Source organism: Pagrus pagrus (genome assembly GCF_965226575.1).
Source record: "Pagrus pagrus genome assembly, chromosome: 14".
Lineage (NCBI taxonomy): Eukaryota > Metazoa > Chordata > Actinopteri > Spariformes > Sparidae > Pagrus > Pagrus pagrus.
The window spans coordinates 15,202,281-15,218,885 of NC_140198.1; the positions used below are offsets into that span (position 1 = coordinate 15,202,281).

The 16,605-nt window shown below is 38.3% G+C and overlaps 1 protein-coding gene across 4 annotated transcripts in view; it reads right to left on the reverse strand.

Annotated features, from left to right (window-relative positions):
- LOC311269366 (roundabout homolog 1-like) overlaps positions 1 to 16,605 on the reverse strand; it is a 103,553-nt gene that overhangs the window by 84,879 nt on the left and 2,069 nt on the right. The window contains exons 3-7 of one of the 4 annotated variants that reach the window (XM_084373477.1): positions 15,333 to 15,373; positions 11,460 to 11,529; positions 9,993 to 10,060; positions 5,940 to 6,072; positions 3,459 to 3,551 (exon numbers count right to left, since the gene is read on the reverse strand). In XM_084373477.1, the coding sequence (XP_084229603.1) occupies positions 3,459 to 3,551; positions 5,940 to 6,030 (184 nt within the window). In that variant the 5' untranslated portion in view covers positions 6,031 to 6,072; positions 9,993 to 10,060; positions 11,460 to 11,529; positions 15,333 to 15,373. Of the gene's footprint in view, positions 1 to 3,458; positions 3,552 to 5,939; positions 6,073 to 9,992; positions 10,061 to 11,459; positions 11,670 to 15,332; positions 15,374 to 16,605 lie in introns of those variants that run through there. The other 3 variants (XM_084373476.1, XM_084373479.1, XM_084373478.1) reach the window with 3 other exon arrangements.

A 16,605-nucleotide genomic window follows, 5' to 3' on the forward strand; every position in this document is an offset into this window, starting at 1 on the left:
ACGGCTGTAATAAAGTGTTACCCAAATTGCCAATTTTGAGGAGGTTCTAGTCTTTGTTCTGAAATACATTATTGGTATTCAAGGTTAAAATTCTGTTTGCTTCCTAATTCTCTTTCCTCCACACTGAAGTCTCCAGAGCCACAGTCAAATAAGCAGGCAGGCACAAACTGCATGACACTACAAAAATATGCCAAGTTGAGTACATGCATAATTTCTGCAATAAAAAGAATGTTTGAAAATTCCTTGACATATGCAGCCAAAATTAGTAACAGAAGAAAAGAGATAATTATGTATTTAAACAAAACTCGTTCTCTGTGTCTCACTCACGCGCCGCAGAAAAATAGCAATGATGCTTCTTGTCTTTGAATTCACATTTAGACTGAATAAAGTTTACGCTCTCAGCCCTCCCTGACCTCCCGCCTCAAATCCTTTAATTGCCCATTGTGGACCACTGGTGGCTCTGCTGAATGGAGCCTGCTCTCTAAGATGAGCCATCACAGTTGGTAAACAACCAGTAAAATATGTGAAATTACAGTCCCACCATGAGCACAGTTCTGCCTTTATAAAAACATGCACTCAATTTTTTTCCAATCATGAAACCCTTTCACACTCCTCGTTGCCTTCTTGTGTGCATTTTCTTTTTTTCTCCCATGTTTGCAGCAACATAATGGTACTGCAATTTATATATATATATAGCCTATAGTTTTGCTATTTTTCTTGCCATTTCCCTCAGTATTCTGCGTTAATTATTTGCATTGTTGCTATTGTGTTTCTTTTTCCCTACGAGACAATCAACAGGGGTTCTGATTGTTCACATTCCTATATTTCTTCCATGTCAATATTATCCCCACTATATGACTCTGGCAGCTCACTTGGCTGAGACTGATGAGACTGCAGTAGTACCATAACACTGTAGAGGACAACATGATCTTGGTATTGTAATAACTGCATAATTAGTCTCATTTCATAACATTTACACGAATAACACACATTAGGGCTAAAGCACAAATGATTGGTTCAACGGCGGAGCTTTTTATGCATGTGTGGCCTCAACAGTGCACAATACATGTGGAGTTTGTATATTCCATCATGCATTTCACATTTGGTCACAATCCAAAGCATCTCCAACACCAATATTTCCCGGAACAGATGGTGAAAAAATGGACACAAAGACATGCGCGTCTTCATGGCAACACAGCACAGAAAATGGCAAGGATTTCAAGGAGGCAGTGCCAAGTACAGAGACCTATTTTTATTTATTTATTTCACTCCAAAGTAGCTTTCCAGTTGGTGCAGAGCCAGGGGGAGAAAATATCTCCAAAAAGCACAAAGCCAAATCCCAAAAATATTTATGAAGGAATAAATAATTTGGAATCTCCACAGAGCAACAAACTTGGCCTCGACGAGCCCTCTATTAGTGACTGTTGATTGTTTTGCCCATGAAAAATACAGACTGTTGTTTTTTTGTGTCCGTACCTGATATCAGGAGTGAAAAGCAGTCGACTGTATAAGCTGTGCACATGTATGTACAGACAATTGTGTTTATAACACATCACTGCCATTAGCTGCACCTTTCACAACATTATTCCCCACTCCAGCTTTTATTTTCCATACTGATTCTCCACTCTACCTTTTACCTGTAATCTGTGACAGCTCTTTGGGTCTTTCACTTCCCCCCACTCATTTATATCCCTGCTTATGTGTCAGTAGCTCAGGGTCGCACAAAGTGTTGAAGCAATATGAGGACAGCCTTCACCATACGCAACACAGTGAGAAAAGCTCATGCAGCGGCCATGCCTCTGCTCTTCTCGATCTCCCTCCAAATTGGCAAACCCGCAGCCACCCGGATGGTCTTATCAGTCATTAAGACCTGGCCATCCTTTCAACTTCTCACAATCTTACTGTCATCTTTTTTCCTGCTGGGCCACAAAGATTTTAGGTATGAAAAAATAGGCTTCTTATCTTGAGAAAGGAGACAGATAAAGAAACCTTGTCTGAGCCATTAGCTCCACATAAACTTCGTCAGATGGAAGCCAGTAAAAGCTCCAATTTAGAGTCCATAAAAGAAAAAAAAAACATTTATATGGTGCCCATTTAGATACAAGACAAAAGAACATCATTATCTTAGCATCTCATTTTCTGTTTGTGTTAAATTTATAATTTGCTCCAGGTGTCAGCAAAGTCTGCTCAGCATTTAAGTCGGATTTTGTCAACTTTCAAAACCATGGTGTCTATCAGGAGGGAAGAACTCTTAAACGTTGAGCTTTGTTCTATCCCACTACATCCAATGTCAGAGCCCTTCCCATAAAATGTCAAAGCAAAGGGAGAGGGGATTGAACTGCGTCGGCTTTGGACACAGCACTTAAGGTCTTCGGCTGCTGAACTGGCATTAAGTGGTATTAGAGTCTTTGTCAGCAAAAGGAAACTGAGTCCTCTTCCTGGGAATTGGGTTCAACATTGTGTCTGTCAAAGGACAAATACAGAATCAGCACAACCTTGAGCACCACTTTACTGACTGCTGCCTTTGTCAAAGCTTATTTCTTTGAAACAGTTTTTACAAGATAAAACCGAGGAAAAAGTAGACAGCTTAGAAATAATATGATCACAACCAAAATGCTATTTTTATTAGACTGAGCAACATATTCTGCTATCAGTAACATAAGTATATCATTTGACTTGGAGAAGGTGCAAGAGTACACTTTTGACTGATGGCATCTCCTGATGGATTAACTGCTCTATAGGCTGCAGTAACAACACCATGGTGTATGACAAGAGACTGAAGAATGATAGAGATGTTGCGCAGAGCGCTAAGCAGGTAAGATCTACACGATAGCTCTTGATTGCTCTGTTAAAGGGACGTATGATTATTGTTTCATATCCAGCAGAGCCGTGTATTACTTAATTGTTTTCGTTATCGTGTAATAAGCTGAACAATGTAATCGCTGACTGGATTATGTTTATAGAGAACTTCTCTATGGGTGAATTAAATGCCTTGGAGTCACAATGAGGTGGCTGCAGTTGATGGCAGACGTTCAAAATGCAGGACTGTCACATCAGAGTCAAGGGTTTATGTCAGGACCAGTCTGTGGCTAACTTTAGGCCACAAAGCACTCAGGTTAGGGAAAGCTTGTGATGATAATACCAAAAATATTACCTCAACTCACTGTTGCCTTTTTTTGTTAAACAAGTGCTGTCAGTACCTAAAATCAATATGTTCTGTTCACTGCGACTGGATAGTGCAAGATTGCATGAAGTATGTTGTCAGTAAAAATTTCACTGAAACGTTAAGTATCAACATTTTTGGGACTTGTTGAGAACTTTAAGAACCTTTTCTCATCATGTTAATAGAAAACATAATTTGGTTGCCATTACATTTCTCTCAAATTGTACTAGCTGTCACACAGTTGTATCAATGTAATTTCTAGGAAACAGGGCTGCATTTAGCATTAGGACAGTACCTTTGTATCCAAAGCTGTTGTCTTGTTCAGATGCTGGTTCAGATGCAGGTGTTTGGGTGATGACCTCACGGTTCCCTCTGTGTCTATCTGTATCTGTACAATTAAAAAGAAAACATACATAATTGTAAGATGTCTCCTACTTTATGTAAAGTCCATTCTCAGTGTATATGCACTGAAAGTCACACTTGTGCATGTTGAATACTGCACCACGTCACAAAACATGCTCTTGCCCTCCCTCCTTAATTTTCAGTTAGCAAAGAGAAGATTTACACTTTCAGTAATGAACGTGAAAACAACCTTCTAGTGTGAAACTCTGCACATACATCAAGCTCAAACATTCAACTGTAAGAACGAAAAGAAACACATTTTTGTGACTGGAGGGGGGCTTTAACTAATCCATGTGTGACATGGACATCTTGTTTCTTTGCCTGAGTTAAACCATGAACAGGAAACTAAGTCAATAAATCTCACTGACAGATGAATGTCGTGGAACTTTTAAAGGGGCAGCCACGCTGAAGAAAACTGTCTTTTTAGTCCTTCAGACCTGCTTGTATGGGAATCTTCCTATAATACTATTTGGTTCAAGGTTCAGTATTTATATTTATTATAGGCTGCCAACAGTTGGATTGGTAGATTTAAGTCTTCCATTGTTTTTCTTTTATACATCTATTCATCTTATTAGGAAGTGTCTTCATTATCAAGAGGGTGGTGGAATAGAGTGAAAATCAAAAACAAACAAACAACAATGCACCCGTTTCCTGCAAAGCAGACACCGTTAGTTTGATTTATATGGATGAAATACAGCACCTACAGATGCTGAAAACTGTTGCTGCCATCACAATGACAACACTGATTACACAAGCTGCCTGAACACATTCTATTACTCTCCAGTGCATGATTACCCTTTATTCAAACAAAGAACTTTTATGATCATTTTTGACACTGTATGAAGAAATGACTCAATCTGAGTCAGACGATGACTCATCAAGTTGAAGTTAGTTTGCGATTGTTTCATAAATGCATGAAGGGAGAGACATATTTCCCTTGCCACTAGATGAATACATTTTGCTCTGGAAGCACACATTAGGAGTGCCAACTCTGTAAGGTGTAATCAAATTTAATCATGCAGTCACACAAAGTGTAGGAAGGCATTAACATCTTAGTCACAAGAGGAATACGATCCCCTCTGTGTAAGCAGAAACTAAATCTAATGCAGCACACATCTGAAACTACTGACTGAGCAACCAATAAACCTTCAGCACAGTTAGGAGTCCTCTAAATTGCTGCATCATTGATTAACACCATCTGAAAAATGAGGATTTTACATAATATCAATTTATCAAATGCTTACATGCACAGTCATAAAGTTTCCATTGATTTACCCATGTTTTATACAGTGACAGTGGCAATGGCCTCTAGTGATGATGTTGTATGAAGATATGCCACTAGAGGGTGCCACTACTTCATCATGTCATTGGATTTAAAGCCAATAAGCAGTAACCAAGGCACGTATCTCACTTTTCTTTTTTGTCATTCTCATGTTATAGTGCAGATTTTAAAAATGTGTATAAACTAGAAATCCATTTACAACTATGAAATAATTGCTACTGATTATCAAAATGTCTATTTGAAAGCCAGAGGAGTACAATAACTTTGTATGGTTGCAATGCACAAAGAGACATTAGTCGAACTTTAACAAAGCTGTGACGATGAGTGTCTATGTGGAAGTTATGATACATTTCATTGTTCTAATGAAGTGAGACATTACACCTTTCTTGAATAGCTAGAACTGCTTCTTTTTCCCTTTCAAATTATTGCCCATGGGGATTACATTTTGTCTTTTTATCATACACGTTACTATAATACTGAATAAATGAGGGCAGACAACTTCAGTCAACTTAAAGCTTCAAGCAAATTGGGGGTGCTCTGCTTTATCGACAAAAATAATAAATACATGTCTTGAGTTCTGTGTCTTAAAGTCTTTAGCCACAAGAGGACAGCATAACTGCACCTATAAGGTGCTGAAGTTCTGCTATTAAAAGAGTTTTGGTGAATATATTTTTCTTTGTTCATATAGATCAAAAGCTGACATCTGAGTCAATTTCAAAGCATTTCATCGGGTATTCAGAATGGCAACCATATCACCAGGAAGATGGTATTCTGTTTAAGAATATATTCCGCTTTATGTGAAAAACTGTTCAAAAATATTGTCTTAAAAGTTATTCTAGCTTTGTATTACTGAAAAACCCCAAACCCTCACAGCCTTTTGATCTCTGCAGTGTACAAACTGCTTTTGTAAGTGGACACCATTTTGAGTAAAGTTAAAATTGAGTAAAATTATTTTATAGTGTTTTCACCAAAGTAGGGTTATAAAATCAACCCAACACTTCCTCATCATAAAAGAACACTACATTAATGCAACAAAACATTAAGAAAGACGATGCTGTGTAACATGTGTCTGGTTAATGAAGAGATTCTCACCTGCAGTGTCCATGGCAAGGCCCTGCTGCAGCTGGTTGACACAGAGCAGGCTGGTGAGAAGGAATGTGATAGGTGATTGTAGAGCCAACATGGTCCCAAAAGAACCAGCCTGCCTTCGAAGGCCTTAACAAACCTGAAACCAAGAGACAGGTGAAACTTATTGTGACATCACACACATTGAGCTTTCAGTTAGCCCGATTCTTTGCTTTTATTTTGACCTCATGCTGATTAGGTTGGTGTTTTCTGTTTTACAGTACATCCCACATACCAAAGCTGTTCTGGGACACTGATGGGCAACGCAGCCACTGACATAGGCCTGGGTTCAGCCAACTATATGACTATAGCTGGTTCTATTCATGCTCAGAACCCAGGCCTATGTAATGGGCATATGCATTCCGGTTACCAGATCTCGACAACCTCTGGACCATAATTCATTGCTGTGTTTGTGGGACCACCTTTGCTATATGGGACGTGTGACTCATTTTTGTGTCATTCTGCTGTAAGTATTGCAAAAAAGGAAAGTTCTCTAGAATAACAATAGACTTTTACTACACTATTATTAGCATAATAAAATCCTAACATGGTAAATATTATTTTTTTTGTTTTAAGGAGTTGTGAAATCACACAAACTCTTTGTCCACCATCTACCCTGCTGGCGACCACAATGTAGACCATGTTCCTTTGTGAAATTCCACTATAAAGAAGAGAGGGAGACAGATGGACTTTCCTCTGAAACCCACCCAGCATACAGCCAAACTCTGAGTCTGTCTGTTTCAGTCCTATCCAATCCACAGATAGCGAGGGAATGCAGATTACTACGGCTCCAGTGTTGCTTTTCCCATAGTTTTCCAATACACGAGTCAGCTTCTAGTACATCTCAAATATGCTCCCTATGTGCTTTGTGCAAAACTGTGTATGCAGACGCTTTGTTTTCAAGTGCTCCATGAAACTTGCATGTGCTCATACATAATCCAAGTCAAACACCATACAAACATGCTCACAGTTACCTGCTGCATATTCCAACCTAAGCCCCCAAAACAAATACGCACCTCCACACACACAAACACAACATAAAACACACTCTCAAGTGGGAATGGTGATGAGACACGGTGACAGCGCCAGGCGAGAGGAATAGGAAGTCAGTTGTACTGATCAGCCATCTGTGGTACAAACAGCTTTGCGACTCATCCTAGCTGTCTGATGGACAGCCAGATTCCTGGGATGTCTTGGCACCCAGTGTCCACCGGCTCCATGCTCCACTTTAATTGTTCTGAGAAATGCGCACCAACAGCCAACATTGTAAATGCGCCAAAAGTTGAGCAAAAAGTGAATTTTCTGTGCAAATGGTGATGAGAGGGGTTATTGTTTTTGTGACTGAGACTGAAACTACAAACTGGTGATTTAATTAGTTACTGTACAAGTTTAATATTTTGGGTTTGTTTTTGTCAACAATCTTTCATGAAATGGCTAAAAAATGGCCATTTACAGTAATCTTCAGTTTAGCTGCTTTTATTTTAAAACCTGGAAAAAAGACGGCTATTTATTCATATTTTCTTAATACCTGTAATTATACATATACAGATAAAGCTTAATTATAATCCATCGTCTGGATCCAAGGTCTGAAATTTATTTCTTAGCAATGCTAGTAGCATGGTTCTAGGGAAGGTAATATCAGTCTGTTGGTCAGTTGGCCAGCCCTTTGGTTCAAACCACAGACTATAAAACATGGATGAAGTCTCTGTGACCCATACATTTCTGAGGAGCCACTGTGAAGCTCAGTGTGGTGGCTCCAGCCACTTGACAGAGCTGGAGAAAGGGTGGAGCTGAGGTGGGCCGAATGAAGCCTGGTTACTGACAGTCCAAATGGCTAGGCCTTAATTATGCATAAGTTTAAGCCTCAGTACAATGTTAACAGGTTAATTATGTAAAAAATTACCCCTAGTACAGTTGTAATAAAAAGGAAATTACCTATAGAAACCAAAACTGTGCTTTGTACCATCTTAAGATGGGGATTGACTCGCTTTTGGAGCCATAACTTCAGTGATCCCTTTACTTTTCATTTTGTGCCACCACGAGTTCAGAATTTTAATTTGTCCAATACCTTGCTTTATAACTAAATAAATGCAAAACTACTGAGATTCCTTCATACTCTGCTATACTGCTGTACTAAACTGAGTTTAGCGCTAATTACTAAATGTTACCAGGCTCATAATTGTTTTATTATGCTTGGCAAATTTGTACACTATCAAAAAAAACCTATCCTGTTGTGATTTATTAGCAAAATAACCTCTAACCGCTAAAGATTTTACAGTGTTGTAATGCTAATGCCAACACTATTAAAGCCAGAAAGAATAATATCACCTAGTAATATAATATTCAATCAGAACTGAAGAAGGATGAGAGGTGAAACACCTTCAAGAAACTCAAGCAAGTCCAGTTGCCTTCATGTAACACTTGGTGAACATGGTAAACACTACACCTGATGAACATCAACATTTCGGCATTGTCAGCAAGTAACGCCTCATACAGCTGTTTGTAGCTATATAGACACATATTAGTGTCATTTGGTTATATGTTATGTTCTTCATTCTGGGTCAGATTATCATATTTTCTTATTATTATGCTTAGCATATTTCTACACTATCAAAAAAAAAAACTATTGTGTTGTGATTTATTTGTAAAATAAACTCTATTAAAGATTTTACAGTGTTTGTCCCATCCAGAAAATATGCTGATGTTTCAAAAGCTATGAAAGCCAGAAACAACAATATCACAGAGTAATATAATATTCAATATGAATAACATTCATATTAAAATCTGCCGATACATACTACACATGGGTATATTACTAACATAATGAGAAGGGAAGATTGCATTTTGTCGAGTGCTGAATATTAAATGTGGGTGGTAATAATAACATTGCATTGTTTAGTTTTATCTAACATATCTATATGGGGAATACAGAAAGGAGAATGGTAGAGAAGTGGGTGTAGATGGGAAAAAAAACATAATAAATCCTTGATGTAATTTAAAAACATGCCAGTGGGAGAAAAAGGATAAAAATGAAACAGAAAAAGCACCAAAGTGTGTGTATGTGTGTGTGACATGGTGGTAACTCCAGTGGAAAAATGTTCACACCAAGACATCTAAAAACCTGATATGAAAAGACTAAGGAAGGGATGGATCTAGTGAAAAAAAATGCTCTTCTACACTCTGTAATACACAGTAGTTGCCATCCTCACAAACATGCACAACTGCACAGTTTCCCTCCCTAAAAAATAAATGACAATAAATATCTATTAGAGACATCTGCTCAGGCTCTGAGCTAATGGGGAGAGTCTGCAGATCAAAGAAGACAGGAGTGCTGATTTCCCCTTCCTTCTCCTGTCTGCTGGGGAATAATCACAGCTTACCATCTAACATATTGTCAATAAGACAGAACAGGAGCTCCCCCTATACCACGGCAGACAGATCACATACTGTAGAGAGCACTGGAGCGTGAACAGAATCAGCTTTCAGCATCCCCCTCCCAATCTTTTCTCCCTCTTAACTTCAATCCCCTGTACTTGCAGGGGCAGATACGTGTAATGCAATATGTTACACCAGATATGCCATGTCAAAAGGTGTACAGGGGATACTTAAATAAAACAGACATATTTACTTCGCAAGGAAAAGCAGAGATAATTCAATGCACCAAGTATTTGCAGGGATATAAAACTATATTAGTAGAAATGTTGCATGTGTGAGTTACATATTTCATGGCAAGGCCAAACATAAATAAAATCTGCATACATCCCCTTGCACATTTTAGACTCAGGTGGGGTGGTTAATCAGAAGCTGTGTAGTATATAACACCACCAGGGTGCTGAGTGAAAGCAGGGGGGCACAACCAGGAAGTATGATTCACTGACTATTTTCCGCACAAGAACTGGAGTCTAAATCAAGGCAACAGTGGGAGGTATGTGACTCAGATATTTGATGTACACACAACACACAAACAGCCGGCATATATTACTGTCAATCAAGTATTTTTACATCACATACAAGGCTTACCGTCTCCTCGTGTAAGACTGAAGAGTTCTTATCAACTGCTGGCAGTTGTCGCTGACATATGGCTGTGTCTTTTGGGGGGAAATGGATGGGGAGACAAATATGGGTTTTCATCACTGCCACTATAAAGCATTAAGGGAGCTATTAGAGCAAGACAAAGGATATTAAAAGTATGAAAGGCAATGTCAGGAGCTATGTCAGGGCTCATAGTAACAAGTCATAGTTGGCTGAGTCAGCAGGGTGGAGGAGAAAAACTAGCCTGTGGAGTAACAGATGATCCCATGGAGGAGACGCAAGGGGCAGTGACCCTTGGCCCCAGAGGATGAATGACACTGATATATCAGCGAAAACCGTAGAAGTCTAAACATGCCGTTAGCTGATTTTAACAGCAGCACAAAGATTTGAGAAAGAATTTAGGTGCTAAGAGGAAAGGAGAAAATATTGATGACCACACAGCAAGGCGCCTACTGCAGCAAACCGTTGTCTCATCCCTTCTTGATAAACACCTCAGGCCCACTTGAAGGCGTTCAGATTAAAGGATTTAAAAGGAACTGAATCTACCGGCTGCACTCAACTTGACAAGGGATTTTTCAGTCAATGCTCCTATTCACAGCACACAACTGTAGTAAAATAACCATCGTATCTTCTCACTGTTTGCAGAGAACAACACTTCATACCTTTGCTTTGTTTAGCAAAGCAAGTTGGTTAACAGCAACATTACATTGACAATGAAGGGTGTCTGAGTCGATAGTACAGCCAAATAAACCAAATCCACCAGATTAAGTGATGTTCTCAGATATGAGTTTGGGGTTCTTTTAAATGTAATTCCAGCAACTGTTTCACATCCATAGCTTAATCCCTTTAGGGTTTTCAAAACCGCTGAAGGATTTTCAGAACCAGAAGCCTGAGAAATAAAACAGAACAGAGACCAGAGGGAGAGAAAACCTGAAGACCTTGATTTTGGAGCAAACTGTGAGGTATTTTACCTTATCTTTAAAATTAATTTTCATTATAATAGATTCAGATTAATTAGCAATATGATGGACTGATGAGGGAAATTAAATTGTAATATATATAATATAGCTTTTTTTTTAAAAACCTTTATAACAGTAAAAATTCTACCATCATTTTATGAAATCCACTTCTAACTTCCCACCAGTCAAAGTAAATACATAAAGGAGAAATGTTAAAGAATCAGAGGTATACTCTATAGTCATTGCTTGTTTGGCACCCTGCACTCATCAGAATACAATTAAGATTCACTACAAATGTGTGTAAGCCACAAATAACTTTCAGCACCACAGCACGTGGACAGCATCTGCTCCTGTGTGAATCAATGATCAGGGAATGGATTCAATTCCCTCTGAAGCCATCTATGCCAAAAACATGTGCACTCACAATGGTGAAATTACTACATTCACTAACCAAGCCTCACTAATATGAATATATGAGTACAACTTTACAACTTACCCCTCCAGGTTATTCCTCCTTCATTATTGTTCCATTTTCTCCGGTAAAGCCAAATCTCTGCCAGTGTGTGCTTTCCAGGAATCCAAGCACCAAACAATGAAAGCAGAGACAGAGAGAAAAAAGAAGACACGATGTGGACATGTGAAAAAGGAGAAAATAAATTCAAAAGAAGGAGCTTTTGCTGAACGAAAAGCCTAAATAATCCATCTGTGATCCAGGAGACGCTATCAGATGGGGTGCATACAAATCACAAACCTACCTCTGCAGCAACCTAGGTCCAATATCCTCAGGGTCCTAAGGCTGCACTCAGACAATTTACTCTTACAGATTAAGCCTGACACCTCACACACTCAAGGACATTAGAGAAATGGTGAATTTTAACAGCAGAATTAACATTTTGATTTTATTTTAAAATAGAAAAAAAGGAGAAAGTGTTTTTTTTTTCTCTCAATTTCCAATTCATCCTTTCATCGTGGACTAGATAATAAACATTTGGCATGTTGAAGATCATTCTGCATTCATTAAATGTACTTTTAAACCCTTCTGTTAATGTAGTTTATTCTGAATAAAACTCTACCTGAATATTTCTGGCGTGAGCATGTCTTAGAGCATCAACAGTTCTCACCTATCTATTATTTATCAGAACACTGTATTGCAAAATGAGCTGTTACTACACATGGTCCGACACAATTTGGAGTCAAGCGTGGATATATATGCTGTATATTTTTTAATGGATTTCCAAATGAAGCAATCCAGCTCAAGCTACCTGCCGCAATGAGTAGAGAATCAGAGTGTGTGTTGATTCAATATGGGCAAACATGCCTGCACAGTGGTTCACAATCTGCAGAAAAGCATCCCACAGGGTCTACGTTCACCTGCAGCAAAAGCAGCCTGCCTCTATCTCTTTCACTCAGTGAAACTGAATTGGTTTTCACCCTTTTATTTTTGCTACCTATTCCTATTCAGGTATACAGAGTGGGGGTGCTGGAACCTTAGCATGCATACGCAGCAAGGCAGGAAAACAATTCATCATAGAGATAGCAAAGACAAACACATTTACACCTATATAAATTTGGGATTTTTCAGTCTACCTGACTTGCATGTCGCTGTTCTATAGTCTTCCTTATACACTTCTCTTTGTATTTTATTAGCATTATTTGTTGCACTCGCATCAAATGAATAGTGTTTTGCAATAATTGATTTTTCTTATCTTATTGAAAACAATGTCCACAATGACTGATGAATGCATCTTCTTCTGTGTAATGGTGTGTGTAACAAAAGGAGAATTGATCCGCAACATTGGTCAACAGCTATTTATTCACTTCAGTCTACCATATAGCAATGTGACGGGCTCAGTGGATTATACAAATCAGGCAAATACACATGTGCTTCAAGTATAATTTTGTGTTACATTGAGTCCCACCAGTTTCCTAACCATTGCCACCAAATGCAAAGTCGACTAATGTTTCTTGTATTTACGGAATGATCGACCTTTGTTCAGGCATGTTCATCTCTAGAGCCAAATGTAGAGTCATGCATGAGTTTAAGAGCTTTTTTAATCCACTCAGCTCTGTGGCCTTTAGGTATTCTTTAGAATAGACGATGGGGAAATATATAGAGTCTGATGCTGCAATAGAGGGACATCAGAGCATGTGACCCAAGACAATTTTCTTTTCAACAACACTCTTATCAAGAGCACTCTTATCGAGATCCTTCATCTAACTCAGCGGTGCCGTTTTGAATCAACCTCAAGTCAATATCATGGTCATCTATCATGCTGACAGGAGCAGACTTGTGAGTGTGACATTGGAAAGATAATCATCTCAAGAGGAAGCGTGGTCTTCTCTGACAACAACGCTGTTTTACTGGTCAGAAGGACCAAGTCACCTGCGGTTTGAACCTGGGGTGAGATGCACCAAGACGGATAATGTGTGACAGCTGAACATAAAAAATCATGTTTTGCACAACAATTACCTCTCTTTCTACAGACTTCCCTTTCAGCCTTTCTGTGTTTCAAAACTCAAACATTTGGTTTGGTTGCGAAGGCAGTTTAGCAACAACATTATCTTTTTACTACATTACTTTTATTTCTGATCTGTTACCTTTAAAATATATGTACACATCCTCGCCTTAATTATATATTCAACTAATTGTGATGGTTAGCTGTAGCCCTATCAGCACCTTCAAAACTAACTTTAAAAGTTAAAAGCCGCTCATCTCTGCACTCACTGATACTGATATTCCATTGTTTGGTCTCCATGACTTGCTTCTGTTTGACAGGCATACATTTGTGATAGGCTTTTGTTGTTTGTTTTTTTCTACTCTGTACTATTTGTTATCGTGCTGTTTCTCTGCTCTAACCTGCCAAGGGACTATGTGAATTAGCCTGAAGCTATAGTCTGGTACAGCACATCAAATGGCCCCATTTATCTTTGAGCTTTATACCGTCCCTTTCAAATAAATAAAAGGTGCACATCAAACTCCAGATGAGGGCAAGCATTGTGTTTTGTTTCATTGTAATTCAGTGACTGTATTACATAGGTGTCATTTACACGGGGATGCTGGGGACATATCACAACTAATTTTTTTAGTATCATCTGTTAAAAAAAAAATTCTAAAAAAGTATCTAGCACCAAGAAATGTTAACTAATGAGAATCCTTTGCTCTCCATCATCACCTTCATTTGTAACTGTCTGCTGCTGATTCTGGTGCAAAATGATGACAACATTCTAACCCAGAACCTGACATATGAGGTACACTATAAACTAAGGTTAAGAACAGCCTACATGTGCAGGGAAACTATTGTGCATAACATAATAGATGTGATTAGCTACTGTAAAATCCAAATTTTTACTTGAGCTCTTATATCCCAACCACTATTTAACACAAATTGATGCTTTGAAGCTATGAAATAAAGGAAATGGCCATTACTGATGTGAGTTTTCACAGAAAGCATAGGACACATAATAATTGCTATTTCAATGGTCCTAATGCATCTGTAATTGCAGAACATTTTAAAGCAGCTGATATTATCTGACTGATAAATGATCTGCCCTTTCCTGGCAAATTTATATCCATTCCCTGATCATTTATTATCGGCTATGTATCAGTATCGGTGGAATTAGAGTCTGAGTTTTGGAATTGAGCTGATGATATAAAGCCTAACTGCTTTCATTGACTTACTAAGCAGAGCATGTACACACTCCAATACAGAAGGCTGTCATCGGTGTGACATCTTTTACAGCTTCAGAGAAAGACAGCACGACTGCAATTTGCTATACATGTTAGGAGTTCAAAGATGAGGGGGAAAGTCTGTTTTAACACAACAAATCTTATCAGATTTATGGAATAATAAATCGTCCATCTTTGCTCACTACATCTTGGCCTTTCTTACCCTGTGCATAAACCACAGGTTATAAACTTCCTTTAAAATATAAAAATGTGGAATTATCGGTTATCAGTATCAGCTGGAAAAAAACCCATATCGTGCATCTCTAGTTGGGATGGGTATTCTCAAACAAGTTGAAATATGTTGAATTACACCTTTTTAGACTTGTTCATCTGCAAAGACAATCCTTCATCATATTTCTCGCATCACCCATGACCTTCTAAACACATAATAAGCATGATTTATAAAAGGCAGCTAAGCATATATATACAGAGATCACCTCCACATACTATATTTATACTTATTCAGCTAATACAGTTCCTACATATTAACTTTTATCGACTGTTCCAGGTAGTAACTGTGTTGAAACATTTTTAGTGTTGAGTAATCCACCTATATGTCTTATTTATTTCAAATCTCACAAAAAAATTACTTAAGGATAATCACACAGAAGCAGTGAGATGATAAGCTTATACTGCTCTAACCTCTGTGAACATCTCGCTGATTTTCCAGATGTGTCTTCTCTCTGTTAGAAAAAGAAAAAAGAGATTTAGTTTAAGGTCTAAGAAACCCAATGACCCCTCTCTTTGTCTTGTCCCATTATTGGTCTTGGTTTTAACATGCGTTTCTTAAGCTGTATGGTGAACCTGTCACATAGACCGATGAGGCCTTGAGGTCCACTCAGATCCAAGTACTATTTATCTAACTTTAACCTTCACCAAGTAATCATTATACTTTTATCATTCTGTACACTGATGAGGCAACACATTTTGTCAGTATGATTACTCTGTCTCTCACACACACATACACACTGTGATATTTTCTTTCGTATCAAAAAATGACCAATGGTTATATTACCATACATTTATATGGTAATGTTTGAGTCCCTTTCCCCTTCTCTTCTTTGGTTGGGCTGACTGACACTTCAGCATCCACACAGTCAAGAAGCCAAACAAAGCTATTTTTATGGATGGACCATTATACAAGAGCTGCGAGGGGAATCTGTGAGAATGCAATCCAGGTGTCATTGCCCCTTGGTAATCTCTCTCGTCTTCAGGAATTCATTTTCTCAGCAGCTTCACTTGAAAATGACATTCTGACACCATTTACATGGAAATCACTTTGCCTCTTCATCTGTAATAGTGGCCTGTGTGCAGGCAGGACCTCTCTGAGGGCTAGACTATTAATGGACAAACAGTAGAAGGAAAGAAAGAGAGAGAGAAATAAAGAGAAGCAAAGAAAGACAGAAAGAAAGACGGAAAGAAAGACGGAAAGAAGGAAAGAAAGAAAGAAAGAAAGAAAGAAAGAAAGTGGATGTTAATATATGGGATTTTCAGGGTTAAAGTCAAGGTCAGAGCTTTGGGTATTAAGGGATGAAGACACTGAGGGAAAGCATAATGAGGGAAATTCCTATTTCTCCCCTTAAACATCCTCTCTCTCTCCCACTCTCTGTCTACCTCTCTCTTTCTCACACACAAGAGAGAGATGTAAAGATTTTCCATGAAAGAAGCAAAGAAATCCATCAGCAAAGCGCAGTGTCGAGAGGAATAAATATAGGTTTCAGAATCTTTCAGAATGTTTGAACACAAGAATGAGTTCTCTTTTGAAAAGCCGCATGGATTCAATTTATCTTGTTTGACAAATTATTTTTAATGCCAATCGTTTTACTGTGGCAGTCATCTCAAAAGAAACCCACAGATTTGAAAATGTCTGTGCACTTCCACAAAGACGTGTATTAATGGAATAAAAACAGCATTT